This window comes from Bombina bombina, chromosome 2 (genome assembly GCF_027579735.1).
Source record: "Bombina bombina isolate aBomBom1 chromosome 2, aBomBom1.pri, whole genome shotgun sequence".
Classification (NCBI taxonomy): Eukaryota; Metazoa; Chordata; class Amphibia; order Anura; family Bombinatoridae; genus Bombina; species Bombina bombina.
Window position 1 is genome coordinate 436,651,579 of NC_069500.1, and position 21,208 is coordinate 436,672,786.

Sequence of the window (21,208 nt, forward strand, 5' to 3'; positions counted from 1 at the left end):
CTTGATCGCGGTCTTGGGGGCGTTCCTAGGGTTGTAGGGACACCCCCCAGACGCAATCCAATAATTGAAATCTTGCGATCGTGGTTTCAATTTGTCTACATCGGAACAGTTGTTCTGATGTAGGCACTTTATTCCTGACACCAAAGGGTTAAGGTAGAATTTGTGTTTTACTTTATTAGAATCAGTGGGGGCATTTTGGTTACTGATGCATGCTTTGAGGGTTCTATATCATCCCAGCAACTAAAGGCATTCCTTAAAGAAACACATTTCCGGATTTGGGCCACATTAGATCATGGTACTTGGAGTTTTAGGGAGATTGCATTCCATTTGCTGGCATCAGGGAGCCACTATTACAATCAGGGAGACTCCCTGAACTTCAGGGAGAGTTGGGATGTCTGGAGTCACCAAGGCTATCATAATCCATACTAGATTTGGCTACTGGAGAAATATTAAGGTAAAATAACTTTAAAAAAAAGGATGTTCATGTTATATTTCCTCTTAGATTTTTACAGTTTTGCTGTATAACTTTAAAGTGTAACACGTCCTTTCAGTGTTTGGACACTTTGTTGCCATTTTATCTGTTCCTAAATGTCCTCAGCGGAAAAGATAAGGGAAACAAAATTCCGATTTGGCAGCACCTATTACTAATGATCTTCATATAAAATAAAACTTTATAAATAAAAAAAAAGGTGAGAGGTGGTTTAGAGCTGTTAGAGCTACACATGGCTGCTTTAGAGCCTCATTACAAAGATCCTTGTAAAAGCATTGTACCCAAAGGCTTCACTTTCTATAGGGTAATCCAAATTGCAAAGCATTCTCCTCTTCCCGTTAACCTGTATCCTCAGTTTTCTCTACGTGCTCGCTCACTGCTGGGGTTACGCCCGACGCGCGCGAACAGGTGGGGCTCACGGAGGCGTGCCTCGCGCGTGCGCAGTCTCGCCGCTTAGTCTCTGTCTCTTCCGGCTGTTTGTCCGGGAAGCGGATTCGGGAGGAGCGCGCGTATCCCGGTGACCGGGCCCCCTCACCATCTTGCCGCTATGGCCCGGGACTATGACCATCTCTTCAAGCTGCTGATCATCGGCGATAGCGGTAAGAGCGACATTTGGAGGCCTGATAGGCTGAGCCGGGAGGGGAGGCCTGTATGGTCACCACTGGGCAGCAGTATGCTTTCGATTTACTGCTAGGTTTAGTGCAGCAGATAGGGTGCCTGGGCCTAGCTGTAGAACTTTGAGTATACCTTAGGCTGTTTCTGAAGTCGCTGCGTTGAAAGCTTAGCTAAATGTATGTGCATCTGTCATAACACATAGATCTTCCTCCTTATTGTTTTACTGACCTACCTGTTTCACCTATACCACAAGTCCATTATCTCCAGTAAGTTGCTAACTTCCATCAGGTGTAATTTGCATTTAGAAAAAGAAAAACATTCTTGAAAGTTCGTCTTATACATGGAATATGATTCAATTAGACATCTTCGGTTTAACACTTTTTGTTTTTTAAATAATCCTAGGGATAGCCTTATGCATATCCCAGCCATTCGTATGGAGGAATGGATAACTTTTATGGTTTCTATCTAGGTGTATAATCTATTTGTAGGCTTATGATGTGACTGATACATTGACTGCTTTCATTTTAACTGGAATGTGCATTCGCATATTACTCAGCACTTTATTATGGTGTAACAAGTATAAATTAGTTATACATTCATAATACATAGTTTTGTAATCCAGGGACATGGCCTGTTGAGTGTTAGTCTTGTGTCCAGTTATGTGACCATTTAGGCACAGAAGTAAATGAGCATCTGCACTGATCAACAATACAGGGTCAGTATTCTGTATCTTGAAGCATTTAACATGACAGTTTAACATTTCTTCCCTTTAATTTGTTCCCAATAATCCATTTAACCTCCTGGAGTGTATTAAATTGTTTACAAGTATTTCCTTTACCCTTATATTGGCATTTTGAATAGTTGATTTAGCCTGTGGTATACCCACCTATTCTGAAAATTTCTGTCCTTAGGTCAAAGCTATAGATAAGTGGTTTAAACACAGCCAGCAAAAGAAATTACACTCCCAGTGGGGTATAGAAAAGATAAGGTAATATGTAAATTTTTAATTGTTCTCGCCATGCATTGGTCTTTGGTTTACAGAGAGATATGATAAATAAGCATGTATATGTGCACAATGTGATAAAGTAATGAGATCTGATTATACCTACAAGCTCAACCCATTTTATTAGGTTGTGACTTCAAAACACAAAATCAGCTAATTCATATACACAAACTCTAAAAAGCAAATTCTCATACATTTTATAGTTGGTAATAAAAAGTATTTGGAAACACATTTTAAAAGATCATTTTGCATCTCTAAAGTTTCTTTATTCTTTTTTTATATCTACAGTGTCCTTAAACCAAAAATGCAAACCATGCCAGTAAAATGCCCAATTTGCGAGATTGGTTGTAACCATAAGTAAGGGAGCGTAAAGTCAAAAATCAATTTAAATGGATTGATTAGAGCACAACATTTGAAACAATTTTCCTATTTAGTTCAAGTATCAATTTTGTTTCTGTTATCCTTTATAAAAAAAAAAAGAGTAATCCTGGGTGAGCTCAGGAGCGTGCATGTTATTAGCCATCTGGCAGCAGTGTTTGCAACATTGTTCATAGCAATGTTATACATAATTACAAACACTTCTGCCATAGACACGTGCAGGCTCATGAGCTCCTATGCGTTTTCTTCTAAATTTACCTTATTCAATAGTTCTGATCCTGCTGAGTAGTTTGCAAGGTATTAATATTTCTCTTCAGATCGCATTCTGTCTTTCAATCATTTGAAACAGTGCATCTAGACTATTAAATATCGCCCCTAAGGATACTTCTTGCTAGTCGTTATTCTACATGCCCCTGTAGTATGCGACTCACAAATCTGTTTTTCGTTCTGTTCATGGACTCTAGCGCTTGCGCCATTGCATTGTATCACACGTCACCTGCCTAATTTGCGCATGTCCAGGGGGAACAAATAATCCGGAACCATCGGATAACTACTTCTGTGCTTTCATTTACGGCCGGCGTAGAGAAGTAAACAGGGTATCTATTTTTTCCTCATAAAATTAAGCACATCCGGTAAGGAAGCTAGGGAACATAATTGCGGTGCGCATGCGCATCGCAGTGCCAGTAACGCCGATATGTCATCTTCATTGCGTGATGACACATTTTGAAAGCATCATGAACGAGCAGAGGTATGAAAAAAATAATATGCACAGGGATAAAGAAGGTACAGGGAGGAGGAGTTTGGGGGCTATTTTGGACAACAAAATTTATATCATAACGGTAACTATGGATGATGAAGTTATTGACTATTGGGGGTATGTGTATAATGGTTCATTAGTTATGTATTTTGAGAATAAATAGAGATGTTAGTGGTGTTTACTGTTCCTTTAAAGTTTAATTTTAACTTAACTGTCATCAAACACAAATTGTAAACAGCATGTTTACGAATCTTCATATTTAACATTAATTTTGCAATTAAAACTGAAGCTTTATTTTGTCAAATGAGTATATGTTTATTCTTTTCACTGTTTTCCCTATCCACCAGAACAAAAGAACCCCTGTTAAACAATCACAAACTAATATTCATATATAGTACAAACGGTTTGCACATGTGCAAACTGGGGTAGTCTCCCCTCTTGTATTTCCTTAAAGGTATATTAAATCCAAATCTTTTTTTATTTCATGATTCATGTAGAGCATGCAATTTTAAGCAAACTTCTGATTTACTCCTATTATCAATTTCTCTTAGTTCTCTTGGTATCTTTATTTGAAAAGCAGGAATGTAAGCTTAGGAGCTGGTCTATTATTGGTTCAGACCCTGGGTAGTGCTTAATGATTGGTTGCTACATTTAGCCACCAAACAGCAAGTGCTACCCAGGTGCTGACCAAAAAATGGACTGTCTCCTAAGCTTACATTCCTGCTTATCAAATAAAGATACCAAAAGAGAAAAAAAAATTGATAATAGGAGTAAATCAGAAATTTGCTTAAAGGAACACTGAACCCAAATTTTTTCATTTCGTGATTCAGATAGAGCATGCAGTTTTAAGCAACTTTCTAATTTACTCCTATTATTAATTTTTTCTTCGTTCTCTTGCTATCTTTATTTGAAAAAAGAAGGGATCTAAGCTAACGAGCCAGGTAATTTGTCGTTCAGAACCCTGGACAGCACTTGTTTATCCACCAATCAGCAAGAACAACCCAGGTTGTTCACCAAAAATGGTCCGGCTTCTAAACTTACATTCTTGCTTTTCAAATAAAGATACCAAGAGAATGAAGAAAATTTGATAACAGGAGTACATTAAAGTTGCTTAAAATGGCATGCTCTATCTGAATCATGAAAGAAAAAAATTGGGTTTAACATCCCTTTTTAAGATGGTTTAGCACTGATTCAACTTAGTTACTATTGTAAAGAATGATTTTTCTATCATGATTGTTGATACAACACTGGTAAATCCACATTTTAAAAGCATGTTACACCTTAAAAGCTGAAGGAGGGAAAAGTAATAAAAAACTCACATAAATTGCCTAAAAGTATTAAAACAAGCTGAATTTTTAGATGTATTTTAAAACAGAAGGCTGCAAAATGAATAAAGTATATTGCAATATTGTTTCACTTGCAATAATGAAACATTTTAAGTGTTGTTGAATGGTCCTTTTTAATCCTGTCGTGACAGGGTTAAAGTGTCTACATCGGAACACCTGTTCCGATGTAGACAAATTGAAACTACGCGATCGTGCATACGATCGCGAGATTTCAATTATTGGATCGCATCTGGGGGGCGTCCCTACAACCCTAGGAACGCCCTCCAGACCGCGATCAAGTCCTTGAAGCGCAGAAGGCTTCAGGACAGCCGTTTGATATGACGTTCTATTCCGTCATAACGGCTTTAAAGCCCAGTGTAAATATGACGGAATAGAACGGCATAACGGCGTTAAAAGGTTAAGGGACGCTCAAGTCAACATTAGATAGAGCATGCTGTTTTTAGAGACTTTCTAATTTACGTCCATTGTAAGATTGGGCTCATTCTGATATCTTATATGCACACTTTCTGAGGCACCTGCTATTACTAAAAATGTGCAAGAGGTCAGTTCAGGGCTCAACAAACCCAGGAGCCAGGGGGTCACTGGCTCCTAAAATTTTACTTTTGGCTGCTAACTTTTTGGGTCATTCTACATATATCTATATACCAATACTACTGTCTGGCTCCTAAATTTTAAACAGATTTGTGGACCCCTGGTGTATTCATATGAGTCTGTGATTGGCTAATGGCTGTCACATGATACATAGGTCGGCAAAGTGCAATACGTTTTGAAAAATTTCAGATAAATAATCTGCTCATTTAAATTTCAGAGTAAGTGATTTTGCATTGTCTCTTTATGTTCTTGTTGGATACATAATTCTAATGTATAAATGGTACTTTACGGTGCTGTTTGTCTGACCCTGCTATATGCTTTGCAGTAATTGCTTAGTTCGGTGTAGGCGTTTTACACTCAAAAGGACCATAGCAGAGGAGATAAAATAATCATCCTCCATAGTTTATCAATGGGTGTGTCCCAGGAGTTCTCTGAAATTGCACAAGCCTGGAAATTAAATTGTTTCCTAAGAATTACATATATGACTTTAATGTCCTTTTAATGTTTGCATGTTCAGTGACCAATAAGGGAGTGGGTCCTGTCATTTGCATACCCTATGTTTTACATAGTCTTTGTGTGAAATAATGTTTAGTAGTATATCAGCATGAATACCATGGAGGCAATAGCTTCATTTTAGTCACCCCCCATAAGTTTAAATTGTGCTCTTTCAACAGTATAATATTGTAATATGAAATGTTTGTGTAGTTAATTTGTCATTTTTCTATTTGCCACTGAGTTTGTATAAAGTAATGGGCACTGCCATGTGCAAACCTACAATTTTCCCTTATCTGCTGAGGACAGTTAGGTACAGGATTAACTCCTTAATGACCACAGCACTTTTCCATTTTCTGTCCGTTTGGGACCAAGGCTATTTTTACATGTTTGTGGTGTTTGTGTTTACTTATTTACTGTACCCACACACATATTATATAACATTTTTCTCGCCATTAAATGGACTTTCTAAAGATACCATTATTGTCATCATATCTTATCATTTACTATAAAAAAATTATGAAATATGAGGAAAAAAAAGAAAAAAAAAAAACACACTTTTTCTAACTTTGACCCCCAAAATCTGTTAAACATCTACAACCACCAATAAACACCCATGCTAAATGGTTTCTAAATTTTGTCCTGAGTTAATAAATACCCAATGTTTACATGTTCTTTGCTTTTTTTGCAAGTTATGGGGCAATAAATACAAGTAGCACTTTGCTATTTCCAAACCACTTTTTTTCAAAATTAGCGCTAGTTACATTGGAACACTGATATCTCTTAGGAATCCCTGAATATCCCTTGACGTATGTATGTATGTGTGTGTGTGTGTGTGTGTATGTGTGTATGTATATATATATATATATTTTATGTATGTGTATATTTTTTTTCGAAGACATCCCAAAGTAATGATCTAGGCCCATTTTGGTATATTTCATGCCACCATTTCGCTGCCAAATGCGATAAAATACAAAAAATCATTAACTTTTTCACATTTTTTCACAAAATTTCGGTTTGTAAATAATTTAAATACTAATAATTTCAAACAGCTTGTGCAATTATGGCATAAATGGTTGTAAATTCTTCTCTGGGATCCCCTTTGTTCAGAAATACAGTGGTATAGAAAGTCTACACACCCCTGTTAAAAGTGAGACAAAGAAATCATTTCAGAACTTTTTCCACCTTTAATGTGACCTATAAACTATGCAACTCAATTGAAAAACAAACTGAAATATTTAAGGTGAAGGGAAGTAAAAATAAAATGGTTGCATAAGTGTGAACACCCTTAAACTAATACTTTGTTGGAGCACCTTTTTGATTTTATTACAGCACTTTTTGGGTATGAGTTTTTCAGCATGGCACATCTTGACTTGGCAAGATTTGCCTACTCTTCTTTGCAAAAACACTCCAAATCTGTCAGATTGCCAGGGCATCTCCTGTGCACAGCCCTCTTCAGATCACCCCACAGATTTTCAATCGGATTCAGGTCTGGGCACTGGCTGGGCCATTCCAAAACTTAAATCTTCTTCTGGTGAAGCCATTCCTTTGTTGATTTGGGTGTATGCTTTGGGGCGTTGTCATGCTGAAAGATGAAGTTCCTCTTCATGTTCAGCTTTCTAGCAGAAACCTGAAGGTTTTGTGCCAATATTGATTGGTGTTTGGAACTGTTCATAATTCCCTCTACCTTGAATAAGGCCCCAGTTCCAGCTGAAGAAAAACAGACCCAAAAGCATGATGCTACCACCGCAATGCTTAACTGTGGGTATGGTGTTCTTTTAGTGATATGCAGTATTGTTTTTGCGCCAAACATATCTTTTGGAATTATTGCCAAAAAGTTCAACCTTGGTTTCATCAGACCATAACACCTTTTTCTCACATGCTTTTGGGAGACTTCAGATGTGTTTTTGCTAAATTTAGCTGGGCTTGGATGTTTTTCTTTGTAAGAAAAGGCTTCCGTCTTGCCGTCTACCCCAAAGCCCAATCATATGAAGAAAAGCCCAATCATATGAAGAATACGGAAGATTGTTGTCACATGTACTTGCCAGATATTCCTGCAGCTCCTTTAATGTTGCTGTAGGCCTCTTGGTAGCCTCCCAGACCAGTTTTCTTCTCGTCTTTTCATCAATTTTGGAGGGACATCTAGTTCTTGGTAATGTCATTGTTGTGCCATATGTTCTCCACTTGATGACTGTCTTAACTGTGTTCCATGGTATATCGAATGCCTTGGAAATTCTTTTGTACACTTCTCCTGACTGATACCTTTTAACAATGAGATCCCTATGATGCTTTGGAAGCTCTCTGCGGACCATGGCTTTTGTGTAGGACGTGACTAAGAAAATGTCAGGAAAGACCTACTAGAACAGCTGAACTTTATTCAGGGTTTATCAGAGGCCCTTTAAATTATGGCAGGTGTGTGATAACTCTTATTTAACTTGGTTCTGAATGTGATTGCTTAATTCTGAACACAGCTACATCCCCAGTTATAAGAGGGTGTGCACACTTATGCAACCACATTATTCTATTTTTTTTTTTTTTTTACTTCCCTCCACCTTAAAGATTTCAGTTTGTTTTTCAATTGAGTTGTGTAGTTTATAGGTCACATTAAAGGTGGACAAAGTTCTGAAATGATTTATCTTTGTCTAATTTTTTTACATCACAGAAACTTGACATTTTAATAGGGGTGTGTAGACTTTTTATATCCTCTATAGAAGACATATATGGCTTTGGCATTGTTTTTTGGTAATTAGAAGGCCGCTAAATGCCACTGCGCACCACACGTGTATTATGCCCAGGAGTGAAGGGGTTAATTAGGGAGCATGTAGGGAGATATTTGGGGTAATTTTAGTTGTAGTGTAGTAAACAACCCATAGTATTGATCTTGGCCCATTTTGGTATATTTCATGCCACCATTTCACCGCCAAATGTGATCAAATTAAAAAAAAAGTTACATTTTTCACAATTTTAGGTTTCTCACTGAAATCATTTACAAACAGCTTGTGCAATTATGGCACAAATGGTTGTAAATGCTTTTCCGGGATCCCCTTTGTTCAGAAATTGTTGCTTTTTGGTAATTAGAAGGCCGCTAAATGCAGCTGCGCACCACACGTGTATTATGCCCAGCAGTGCAGGGGTTAATTAGGGAGCTTGTAGGGTTAATTTTAGCTTTAGTGTAGTAGACAACCCAAAGTATTGATCTAGGCCCATTTTGGTATATTTCATGCCACCATTTCACCTCCTATGGGTGAAGGGGTTAATTTAGGTAGCTTGTAGGGAGCTTGGAGGGTTAATTTTCGCTTTAGTGTAGAGATCAGCCTCCCACCTGAAACATTAGACCCCCTGATCCCTCCCAAACAGCTCTTCCCTCCCCCACCCCACAATTGTCCCCGCCATCTTAAGTACTGGCAGAAAGTCTGCCAGTACTAAAATAAAAGGTATATATGTTTTTTTATAGCATATTTACATATGCTGCTGTGTAGGATCCCCCTTAGCCCCCAACCTCAGTGATCCCCCACCAAACAGCTCTCTAACACTCCCTCTCTACCCATGGGCGCCATCTTGGGTACTGGCAGCTGTCTGCCAGTACCCAGTTTAGAAAAAAATGTCTTCTTTTTTTTTTTTTTTTGCCCTTTTCTGTAGTGTAGCTCCCACCCCTGCCAGATCCCTTTGATTGTTTATATAATAATATTAAATCCCCCTTTTCTCCCACTTATTAACATTAAACTTTTCTGTAGTGTAGCGGTTCCCACCCGCTCCCGTGCCCGCCCGCCGCCCCCTGTGCGCGCGCCCATCGATGGCCGCCCACATCAGCTCCCACCCACCGATTATACCGGCCATCGATGTCCGGTGCAGAGAGGGCCATAGAGTGGCTCTCTCTGCATCGGATGGCCATGCAGGGTTATTGCAGGATGCCTCGATATCGAGGCATCACTGCAATAACCGGAAAGCGCCTGGAAGCGAACAGGATCGCTTCCAGCTGCTTTCCAGACCGAGGGCGTGCAGGGTACGTTGTCAGGCGTTAACTGTCTTTTTTTTAGAGGACGTACCCTGCGCGTCCTCGGTCATTAAGGGGTTAAAATAGGTGGTAAAATAAACTGCAGGCAAGTGTTCATGGAGGATTGTTAATTATCTAATAGGGTCTCCATACAGCCTTGTTTGCACAGTCTTTATTTCCTGTTTATATCTGCCTCTTGTCCTCAGTAGAAGAGATGGATAATGGAAAAGCTTAAATATGGTGACGCACATTATTTTATAGAAACTAATACTTTTTAGAAACTAAACCTTTACACTTACAACTTCAATATTTAAACAACTAATATAATTGTAAACTTTACATCTCCATATTTTTCTAAGGCTAATCTTTGTTTGAAATACATCATTACTTCAATCATGGATGTACTGTTTAATATCCCTAATATCTCAATTTTAATAGCAAGAGGTAAAGTCTTAGTGGTTTCTTTTTCATGGGTTTTGTGAAACCCTAATATAAGACCAATGAGTAAGATGCAAAGGGCTCTCCCTGGTTGTGGGATGTATCATGTTTATGGTACCTAAGAAAAAGGTAATGTCTTTCCCAGTTTAACAGGTGTTCCTAAATGGTTTTTAATGTAGCGTAGCAAATACTTTATACTCATAATTTTAAGTGCACTTTTTTTGTTTCCGAAATGTCCACGGTTTAATTTACAGTTGAATGCACTAAGTTGAAAGGGGCCACACATGAACCCAAAATCCTCAAAAGGATCATACAGTACTATTTCTTTGGATCTCTTGCAAAATGAATCAAAATGGAGAGAGGGTTTTTTGTGGGATAAATTGGAGGATCTCTGTGTTCTGGAGTTAAAGGGACATGAAACACAAACCTTTTCTTTTATGATTCAGATAGAGCATTTAATTTTATGCAACTTTTTTTTATTCACTTCTGTTATCAAATTTGCATCATTTGTTGATAATTGTACCCTAGGTAGGCTGCTAGAGTTTTATTTCTGCTTCCTGAATTTTGAATTATTGTACGTCCCGAGTATTTTAATATTTTAGTGGCCGAAAAAAATATTGAGAAACCAACCACACCATTTTAAAGGGCCAGTAAACCTAGTAAATAATGTTATATAATTCTGCACATAGTGCAGAATTATATAACATTAGCTTAGCGCCAGGTTTCTAAAGCAAATTGTTAGATACTTAGCAAAGAAAACAGAACGCCACTCCTGGCTCTACTGAGCGGGTCTGTTTTCTTCTTCCAAGCCCATTGCGGGCACGCTGTCTAGTCACAGAGTGTCTGATTGCGCTATTTAAAATCAATGTAGCTCGCTCCCGCTCTGGTCTGATAGCAGGAGCGAGCTACATCGATTTTAATAGCGCGGTCGGGCCGGCTGTGATTAGACAGCGTGCCGCGATACCCTTAGAGGAAGAAAACAGACCCACTCAGAGCCAGGAGCAGCGTTCTATTTACTTTGCTACATATCTATCTAACAATTGGCTTTAGAAACCCTGCGCTAAGCTAATGTTATATAATTCTGCACTATGTGCAGAATTATATAACATTATTTGCTAGGTTTACTGGCCCTTTAAGTTTGAGTGTCTATATAGATACATGTGGAATAAAACAGAGTTTTTAGTGGTCTGCTTAACTGGATGAGAGAGTCTGAGCATCGTGAGAGCGTAAAGGTGTAAGTCACTGAGTTATATTCCAGGTCCCTATCGCAACATAAAGAGTTTAATTAAAGCTCTGAAATGCATACTATGCATGCAAAAACAACTAAACAATTTTTCTGCTATAAAGTCTAAAGGTTTGTACTTAAATGGACATCAATATTTTCTTTTTTTAAAGGTTAATTAACAGTGTACAAAGTCCATTCCATTCTCGAGCAATAAATTAAGTCTTGTGCAGCTTCAGATAAGTATGTATCGCTGGTTAAATAAATTACTTAAGAAAAATAGATTTGTGATTTTTTTTTTTAATGTCCCGCTGTTAATGCTTTAACCATTATTTTGACTCGGTAAAACAAACCATAATATTAGGGACCGGGTTACATTATAATTATTAGTATTATAATTATTTATTTTAATGCTTGGGGTTTAAACAGTGGTGACAAAGTCTCCTATAATTTAGATAAGATATATTTTATTGCTACATTTATCCCAGAGACATGTATATTTAGTTTCCTTTACCGGGAAAGTTGTTTGTGCAAATTAGGTACAGTGTTTTATGATCTTAGATTAGCTGTATCATGCTACATAAAAGATAAATGTGCAATTGTTATTTAGTTACCATAAGTTGCAATGTCAAACCTAAGTAAACCTATGTCATTCTTACAGGGACATTGAACACTAAATAAATGCTAGATATGATGCATTCAAAGAAAAGATGTATCTGAAAGTAACATTTAGATTTTTTTTTTTTAAAGTGTTAATTGTTTAAATATAGACCAAATAAGTGTAACGTTTTAGTGTCTATAAAACAATGGGAGCTGCCATGTTGTAACTTAGTTTACCTTCTCTGCTGTGGCCAATTAGGGGCTGTTATAGATAGGTCACTAGAGTATGCAGCCAATGGCTGTGTTGAATATAAGTGTTCTGCTTTTCCATTTCTAACAGGAACTGAAAAGTTCATATATATATATAATTTATTATTTTATATTACCATCTCAAAGTATTTAAAGTCCCTTTTTAAAGTAGGGTTGCACCAATACCAATTTTTTTTTTTTTTTAAGGCCAAGTACAAGTACCGATACTTTTTTCAAATACTCACCGATACCAATTACTGATACTTTTTTTTTATGGCATGACAGTTTACCAAGCACAATACAGGCTAATGATTTGAGATCGCTTCTTTATAATTATGAACTGTATCTCAGGACATTTTGAAATAATTAAAACAGTTTTATGTGCTTGTTGTCACAAAGTTCACAGAGCATGTTTAGACATAAAAAAAATATTACAATAACATATATTAATAACATTAACGGCTGCAGCAGCTGGGGCTGGAAAGCTGCAATTTAAAGGGGTGATTACTGGATGCAATTGGGTTGTAGGGTGCCTATATAACTCATTAATCTGAGATTTGTATTAAATACAAAGTAATATAATTTAATTCTGAAAATAATATTGGGGAAGGAGTATCCCAGTAATCCCCTTTGAGAAAAATGGTGCATTTGCATTCTACTGACTCAACAGAAAATAGGGCTGGTCTTCATATTTTTCCAGGGCTGCTTTTTATTCCCAGTCCAGCCCTAGTTAAGGATGTTCCTCAGAGTACAGTATGTTTTGAGCATAATTGTGCAAGATGAGAACTAGCAGTATATAACAGGCAATCTAGCAATTAGAATAATTTTTCAAAAGTTAGTTGCACGTTCTTATTAAAGGGACAGTATACACTCATTTTCATATAACTGCATGTAATAGACACTACTGTAAAGAATAATATGCACAGACACTGATATAAAAATCCAGTATAAAACTGTTTAAAAACTTACTTAGAAGCTGTCAGTTTGGCTCTGTTGAAAAGGTAGCTGGAAAGCCCACTGCAAGTGGCAAATAAGACTCTCCCCTCCCCCCCCCCCTTCTTTTGCATATGAAAAGACCCTTTACACAAACAGGAGCAAGCTGGAGAAGATAGCTGACGGTATTCACATAAAACTTTGAGGCTTGGTTAGGAGTCTGAAAATCAGAGTAATGTTATTTAAAAATAAGCAAAACTATACATTTATTTAAAAAAAAAAAACTGTATGGGCTATATAAATAGATCTACAAAACATTTATGCAAAGAAAAAATGAGTGTATAATGTCCCTTTAAGGAACAGAAGCATCTCTGCATGTTCAACTATAAGTCGGTTTCTGCTATCAGTAAGGATGTTTGACGCTAAGCTGAACAGTCCTTCACTTTTCACACTACTGCATGGAGTTAGAAAGATATTTTTGGTCCATTAAATCTGTTTATTAACTGCCCAGTACTTCAGGGGTTTGCCTGAATGAGGTACAGGTAGGCTTCCAGCTGTGTATAGTAGCAGCTTTTGGAGCACTGCTCTGACGTACAATAATACAAATAACAGCAATTTGTATTAGCAGAACAGAAGTGAACAATTTTTAGTTAAGTCTCCACTCCAGCTTAAAATGAAATGGGAACATGCAGTTTGAAAAACGCCACAAAATGACGTATGGGTAGGAATTGGAGGTATTGGTTTAAGTATCGGTGCATTTGCACGAGTATTAGTAATCATGCAAATACTTGGTATCGGCACCAAAACCGATACTACTATCGGTGCAACCCTACCTTAAAGGGACATTCTAGTTCACATAAGATATGCCTCTGGCCCTTTTCACTGCCCTCTAAGTTCTCACTGTTGCGATTAACAGCTGCATTGGCTGTAGAGATTCTCCCAACTGAAGCAGAGCAGATTTAGTGGTTTGTTGAAAAAGCTAGAAGCAACCTTATCCTTTGGTGTTTTCAAAAGAAAACAAGTATGGTAAGTGCTCTTTTATGCCCCTGCCTGTTCAATTTAATCATGATAACTTGTATGTCGACTAGTGTCCCATTAGTAGTTTTTAATTTGTCTACTGTTGTTTCTACCACCTACATATTATTTGTTTATATTAAATCAAGTATGAGTCATAATTCTTACATTGTGAACTTTATAGTTACTAAGTTTCTATGTACATTTGTTAATCCCTGGATTGTGACAATTAGACAGCAAGCACCTTGTAACTACAACATTATCTGCAGACTTCCAATCGACTGCAGGAGCCAATCCAGACGTTCATATGTAAAACACAGAGCTTGTTGCTGTCATCGTGTTAACATCATATTGTGTTGCTTCAGCAGAAATGAATGAACTACAAATTAATGAGAGATCTGGGGCTAGGGTTGTGAAGCCTGTTATGTACTCTGTTTGCAGAACTGAAACCCCCCACAATTTTCAGACATAAATTATAGGGAAAGGGGGCAAAGTAAATTGTGAAAGTATATTACAAGTTGTTTTTCTGTACATAATAAAAGCAGTCTATATTACAATCTAAATGTGTTGTACCTATGTAATTTGAAGAAAGTGTATATTTTTGGTGTCTGGACTGTATCCATGTTTGAAATTTCTGTAATGCTTAATTTTTTTTTTATCCGCAGGTGTTGGGAAAAGCAGTTTACTTCTAAGGTTCGCTGACAACACTTTTTCAGGCAAGTGTCTTTAGTCCCAATGTGAAAAAATTGAATTGGGTAACAGAAAGAAGAAACATATATATATGAAATGTGACCCTTGAGATATTATAGTCCATATAGAAGGTGTAGTTAAAGGGATATAAATCACACAATTTTTTTTTTGTGTGATTCAGACAGGATTCAATTTTTTTTTCTCCCAATTTACTTCTATTATCAAATTTCCTTAGTTCCTATTATATTCTGTTTTGAAGAAATGCTTACGTAGGTGTCTGGAGCACCACATGGCAGAAAAACTGCTGCCATATAGTACTCTAGACGTGTGCACGGTCCTGAGCTTATTTCCCTGATTTTCAATAAAAGAAAACAGAAAATGTTATAATATAAGTAAAATAGAAAGTTGTTTAAAATTGCATGCTCTGTCTGAATCATAAGAGAAAAAAAAATTGGGTTTCATGTCTCGTTAAGGCAATGTTGGTAAGTTGATTGGACATCTGATGTCAAAGGTATGAGAAGATGGTGGACTTATAGTTGGGTGCATAGTATGTGAGTCTGGATATGCATAAGTGCTTCTGTTTAAATAAAAAGGCTTTAAGAAGAACAGTAGGACAAAAGATAAGCTAGAAAACAAACCACTAGGGGGAGGCAGAAGAAGAGAATGGGCAAATGACAGTCAGCTGGACTAAAAAGAGTAGAATTATGTATTGTAGACAATTGCTTTAAAAGAATGGAAGAATAGGTACTGGGGGGGGAGTGGAATAAGGGTCAGTCAACTGGGATGTGTTACCAAGGGCTACATAATGGCATTGAGGGGCAGAGATCCTTATAAGCAAGTGTGAAAGACCGAGGTAATACAGAAATAAGTTACTGGCTATTGAAATTAGAGTGAATATGTGCTATGAAGGAGAAAATATGTGTAATGGATGAACAGATGAGTATAAGAAATGAGAGCTACAGTCCTGCTGTTTGGTATAAAGGGACATAATACTCATATGCTAAATCAATTGAAACTGATGCAGTATAACTGTAAAAAACTGACGGGAAAATATCACCTGAGCATCTCTATGTAAAAAAAGATTATTTTACCTCGCATTTTCCTCAGCTCAGCAAAGTGCTGAGGTCATGAACTCTCTTACTGTGATCTCATGAGATTTCATAGTAAACTTCCTTAAACTGAATATGGAAATATGATGAGTGTGCACGTAAGCTCACTCCCTTAGCTGTCCCGGGACAGACATACTGATTTGCTGCTTAGAAGTCCTTGACAATAGGATGTGGCTACTGAGGAATTTGAGGTAAAATATCTTTCTTTTTTACATAGAGATGTTCAGGTGATATTTTCTAGTGAGCTTTTTACAGCTATGCTGCATCACTTTCAAGTGTTTCAACATTTGGGTATCATGGCCCTTTAAACATGCTTTTATTTATGGTTTAACACTTGCAGACTTATTTATATTTCCCTTATCATACAGGCAGCTATATAACGACCATTGGGGTTGACTTTAAAATTCGAACTGTTGAGATCAATGGAGAGAAAGTGAAACTTCAGATATGGGACACTGCAGGCCAGGAACGTTTTAGGACCATAACATCCACGTAAGTATCAGCTGCTTGAAAAGAATTTACAGGAAGGAAAGTGTGCGGAAATGAGGGAAACTCAGTCTTAATGATTGAACAGGGTATAAGCCCTTACTACTGTTACACTGCATTCTAACACAGGAAGTCTAATCATAAACAGCTTACAAAGGATGTGGGCTGTAAGATTGTCAGCAGCTGCATTTAAATCGCCAATCTCATAAATGTATGTACACTAGAGCTTTATCAGCTTGTCAGTCCGATGTGTTTATTTTTAATTAAAGAACATTGCATTTCTACTTCACATGACTAAAATACACTTGGACGTTTATCTATATGTTGTAGTTGTTTTAGGAACCTAGAGAAAGTTATAAGGGACAGTGTTTTGTAAAATTTTCCAATATTCCGTTTTTACCTGCTGGAATGTATTATATTGTTTACAAACCATTCATTTTCCTTTTATTTTGTTATTTGAAATAGTTAACTTTGTTTTTGAAAACCACTGCCAATAGTGAAAATATGAATACCCTTGTATTCTCTAAAGAAAATCCATGTAAACCAAAATCGTCAGCACCATAGTGGGAAGTGATGGATATTAAAATGTACATTTTCAGTTGCCTGAAGTGTCTGCTTTTTTGTTTAGACAAAAAGATAAGGAGGCAAGTTTAATGAGCAAAAACAGCTATTTCATATACAGAAATAAATCTTGGCATAACAAGTCATTTGTAACACATTAAAGTGATGGTAAAAGCCGGGTTTACTGAATTGTAAAAATTAGTTCTGTATATAATTTCAAGTTAGAATGCTATGAATATTTAGCTGCCTGTAGCGCTCCTTCACTTCACCCCCTAAAAGAATTGATCTTCACAGTATTGACGTGTAGAGCAATTCCACCCACTCTACACATCACACTCCATGTGCGCTCCTGATCCAGAAGGAAAATATTGCATGCGCAAAACATTCCCAGGCCCGCAGCCAAGTAAACCGTGAATCACGAGATTCATTGTTTACTTGAAGCTGCTATTGATGACATCACTGCAAGGAAGCTATCGTACCCGTAGAAAAAAACCCAAACCAAAACAAAATCATCATGCACGTGCATAATGTAGGAGACGGTCAGAGCTTCTGATTGGCTGACAGTGTAGAAAGAGATAATCCTTGCACATGTGTTAAAATTAAACCCAGTGGCCCTTATTGAAATAAGCAAGCCGTATGGCTACCATTTTAATTGTAGGCCAATGTCAGATGACCTAAAAAAAAAAATGTACCGATGAGGTGGTCCGACAGGGATTCCAGAGAATCCGGAGCAGAAAAGGTGGAAAATAAAGAAAATCTTCATTGTTAATTAAAAAACGTACATAGTATTTTTGGTCCACATAGATTCTGTTAAGAAGTTATTACACAGAGTTTACCATCACTTTAAGGGGAAACAAATTTTACAGTACATTGTACCTTTAAGAAGAATTTGTTTTTTTGTTTATTCTATTCTAAGGTGGATTGGTTTTCAATGAATTAGTTTAAAAAAGTTGAAAATTGTATATTAGTTATACAATGGATTATTACTAGAAAGATACACATAAGAAAAAAAAATGTAAACGTACAAATTAATTATGGCCTTCTGATTGCCTGTTGGATGGAGAATTTCCTTTTCTCCTGTTAAGTGTAGTCAGTCCACGGGTCATCCATTACTTATGGGATTATATCTCCTCCCTAACAGGAAGTGCAAGAGGATCACCCAAGCAGAGCTGCTATATAGCTCCTCCCCTCGACGTCATACCCAGTCATTCTCTTGCACCTAACTAATAGATAGGACGTGTGAGAGGACTGTGGTGTGTTAAACTTAGTTTTTATTTCTTCAATCAAAAGTTTGTTATTTTAAACGGCATTGGAGTGTGTTGTTTTTTCTCAGGCAGCATTAGAAGAAGAATCGACCTGAGTTTGTCTATGATCTTAGCGGTCGTAACTAAGATCCACTTGCTGTTCTCGGCCATTCTGAGGAGTGAGGTAACTTCAGAACAGGGGATAGCAGGCAGGGCCCACCTGCAAGGAGGTATGTGCGGTAAATTATTTTCTGAGGAATGGAATTGACAGAAAATACTGCTAATACCGATGTAATGTAAGTGCAGCCTTAAATGCAGTAGTAGCGACTGGTACCAGGCTGATATGTATGTATACTCTGAGGTATTTCTGGGGAATGGAATTTCACTAAGAAAATACTGTCTATATTAAAGTAATATTTGAGCCTGCACTGCAGTGAAAGCGAAAGAGAGCTTCATTCTGTGGGTGACGGCTCTGATCCTAGTAAACTGGACTCAGACATTTCAAATTTTAAATTTAAGCTTGAGAACCTCCGTGTATTACTAGGGGAGGTATTGGCGGCTCTGAATGATTGTAACACGGTTGCAATTCCAGAGAAAGTATGTAGGCTGGATAAATATTTTGCGGTACTGGCGTGTACTGACGTTTTTCCTATACCTAAAAGGCTTACAGAGATTGTTAACAAGGAGTAGGATAGACCCGGTGTGCCTTTTTCACCCCCTCCTATATTTAGAAAAATGTTTCCAATAGACGCCACCACACAGGACTTATGGCAGACGGTCCCTAAGGTGGAGGGAGCAGTTTCTACTCTGGCTAAGCGCACCACTATCCCGGTGGAGGATAGCTGTGCTTTTTCAGATCCAATGGATAAAAAGTTAGAGGGTTACCTTAAGAAAATGTTTGTTCAGCAAGGTTTTATATTACAACCCCTTGCATGCATTGCGCCTGTCACGGCTGCGGCGGCATTCTGGTTTGAGTCTCTGGAAGAGACCCTTAGCACAGCTCCATTGGATGAGATTATAAACAAGCTTAAAGTCCTTAAGCTAGCTAATTCATTTATTTCTGATGCCGTAGTACACTTAACCAAACTTACGGCTAAGAACTCCGGATTCGCCATTCAAGCGCGTAGAGCGCTGTGGCTTAAATCCTGGTCAGCTGATGTGACTTCTAAATCTAAATTGCTTAATATTCCTTTAAAAGGGCAGACATTATTCGGGCCCGGTTTGAAAGAAATTATCGCTGACATTACTGGAGGTAAGGGCCATGCCCTGCCTCAAGTCAGGGCCAAACCAAGGGCTAAACAGTCTAATTTTCGTGCCTTTCGTAACTTCAAGGCAGGAGCAGCATCAACTTCCTCCGCTCCAAGACAGGAAGGAACTGTTGCTCGCTACAGGCAGGGCTGGAAACCTAACCAGTCCTGGAACAAGGGCAAACAGGCCAGAAAACCTGCTGCTGCCCCTAAGACAGCATGAAGTGAGGGCCCCCGATCCGGAAACGGATCTAGTGGGGGGCAGACTTTCTCTCTTCGCCCAGGCTTGGGCAAGAGATGTCCAGGATCCCTGGGCGTTGGAGATCATATCTCAGGGATATCTTCTGGACTTCAAAGCTTCTCCTCCACAAGGGAGATTTCATCTTTCAAGGTTCTCAGCAAACCAGATAAAGAAAGAGGCGTTTCTACGCTGTGTACAAGACCTCTTACTAATGGGAGTAATCCACCCAGTTCCGCGGTCGGAACACGGACAAGGGTTTTATTCAAATCTGTTTGTGGTTCCCAAAAAAGAGGGAACCTTCAGACCTTTCTTGGACTTAAAGATCCTAAACAAATTCCTAAGAGTTCCATCGTTCAAAATGGAAACTATTCGAACTATCCTACCCATGATCCAAGAGGGTCAGTACATGACCACAGTGGATTTAAAGGATGCCTACCTTCACATACCGATTCACAAGGATCATTACCGGTATCTAAGGTTTGCCTTCCTAAACAGGCATTACCAGTTTGTAGCTCTTCCCTTCGGGTTAGCTACGGCTCCAAGAATCTTTACAAAGGTTCTGGGCTCTCTTCTGGCGGTACTAAGACCGCGAGGCATAGCGGTAGCTCCGTACCTAGACGACATTCTGATACAAGCGTCAAGTTTCCAAACTGCCAAGTCTCATACAGAGTTAGTTCTGGCATTTCTAAGGTCGCATGGGTGGAAGGTGAACGTAGAAAAGAGTTCTCTATTGCCACTCACAAGAGTTCCCTTCTTAGGGACTCTTATAGATTCTGTAGAAATGAAAATTTACCTGACGGAGGACAGGTTATCAAAACTTCTAAATGCTTGCCGTGTCCTTCATTCCATTCAACACCCGTCAGTGGCTCAGTGCATGGAGGTAATCGGCTTAATGGTAGCGGCAATGGACATAGTTCCTTTTGCGCGCCTGCATCTCAGACCGCTGCAATTGTGCATGCTAAGTCAGTGGAATGGGGATTACTTAGATTTGTCCCCTCTGCTAAATCTGGGTCAAGAGACCAGAGATTCTCTTCTATGGTGGCTTTCTCGGCCACATCTGTCCATGGGGATGCCCTTCCGCAGGCCAGATTGGACGATTGTAACAAGACGCCAGCCTTCTGGGTTGGGGCGCAGTCTGGAATTCCCTGAAGGCTCAGGGATCATGGACCCAGGAGGAGAGTCTCCTTCCAATAAACATTCTGGAATTAAGAGCAGTTCTCAATGCTCTTCTGGCTTGGCCTCAGATAGCAACTCTGAGGTTCATCAGGTTTCAGTCGGACAACATCACGACTGTGGCTTACATCAACCATCAGGGAGGAACAAGGAGTTCCCTAGTGATGATGGAAGTCTCAAAGATAATTCGCTGGGCAGAGTCTCACTCTTGCCACCTGTCAGCGATCCACATCCCAGGCGTGGAGAACTGGGAGGCGGATTTTCTAAGTCGCCAGACTTTTCATCCGGGGGAGTGGGAACTTCATCCGGAGGTGTTTGCCCAACTGCTTCATCAT

The 21,208-nt window shown here is 38.4% G+C and overlaps 1 protein-coding gene across 1 annotated transcript in view; it reads left to right on the plus strand.

Moving 5' to 3' along the window:
• Positions 1-921: 921 nt before the first annotated feature.
• Positions 922-21,208, plus strand: part of RAB35 (RAB35, member RAS oncogene family) — a 39,600-nt gene continuing 19,313 nt past the window's right edge. Inside the window, exons 1-3 of the mRNA XM_053702063.1 lie at positions 922-1,089; positions 14,788-14,842; positions 16,294-16,413. Coding sequence (XP_053558038.1) covers positions 1,038-1,089; positions 14,788-14,842; positions 16,294-16,413 — 227 coding nt within the window. The 5' untranslated portion in view covers positions 922-1,037. The remainder of the gene's footprint in view (positions 1,090-14,787; positions 14,843-16,293; positions 16,414-21,208) is intronic.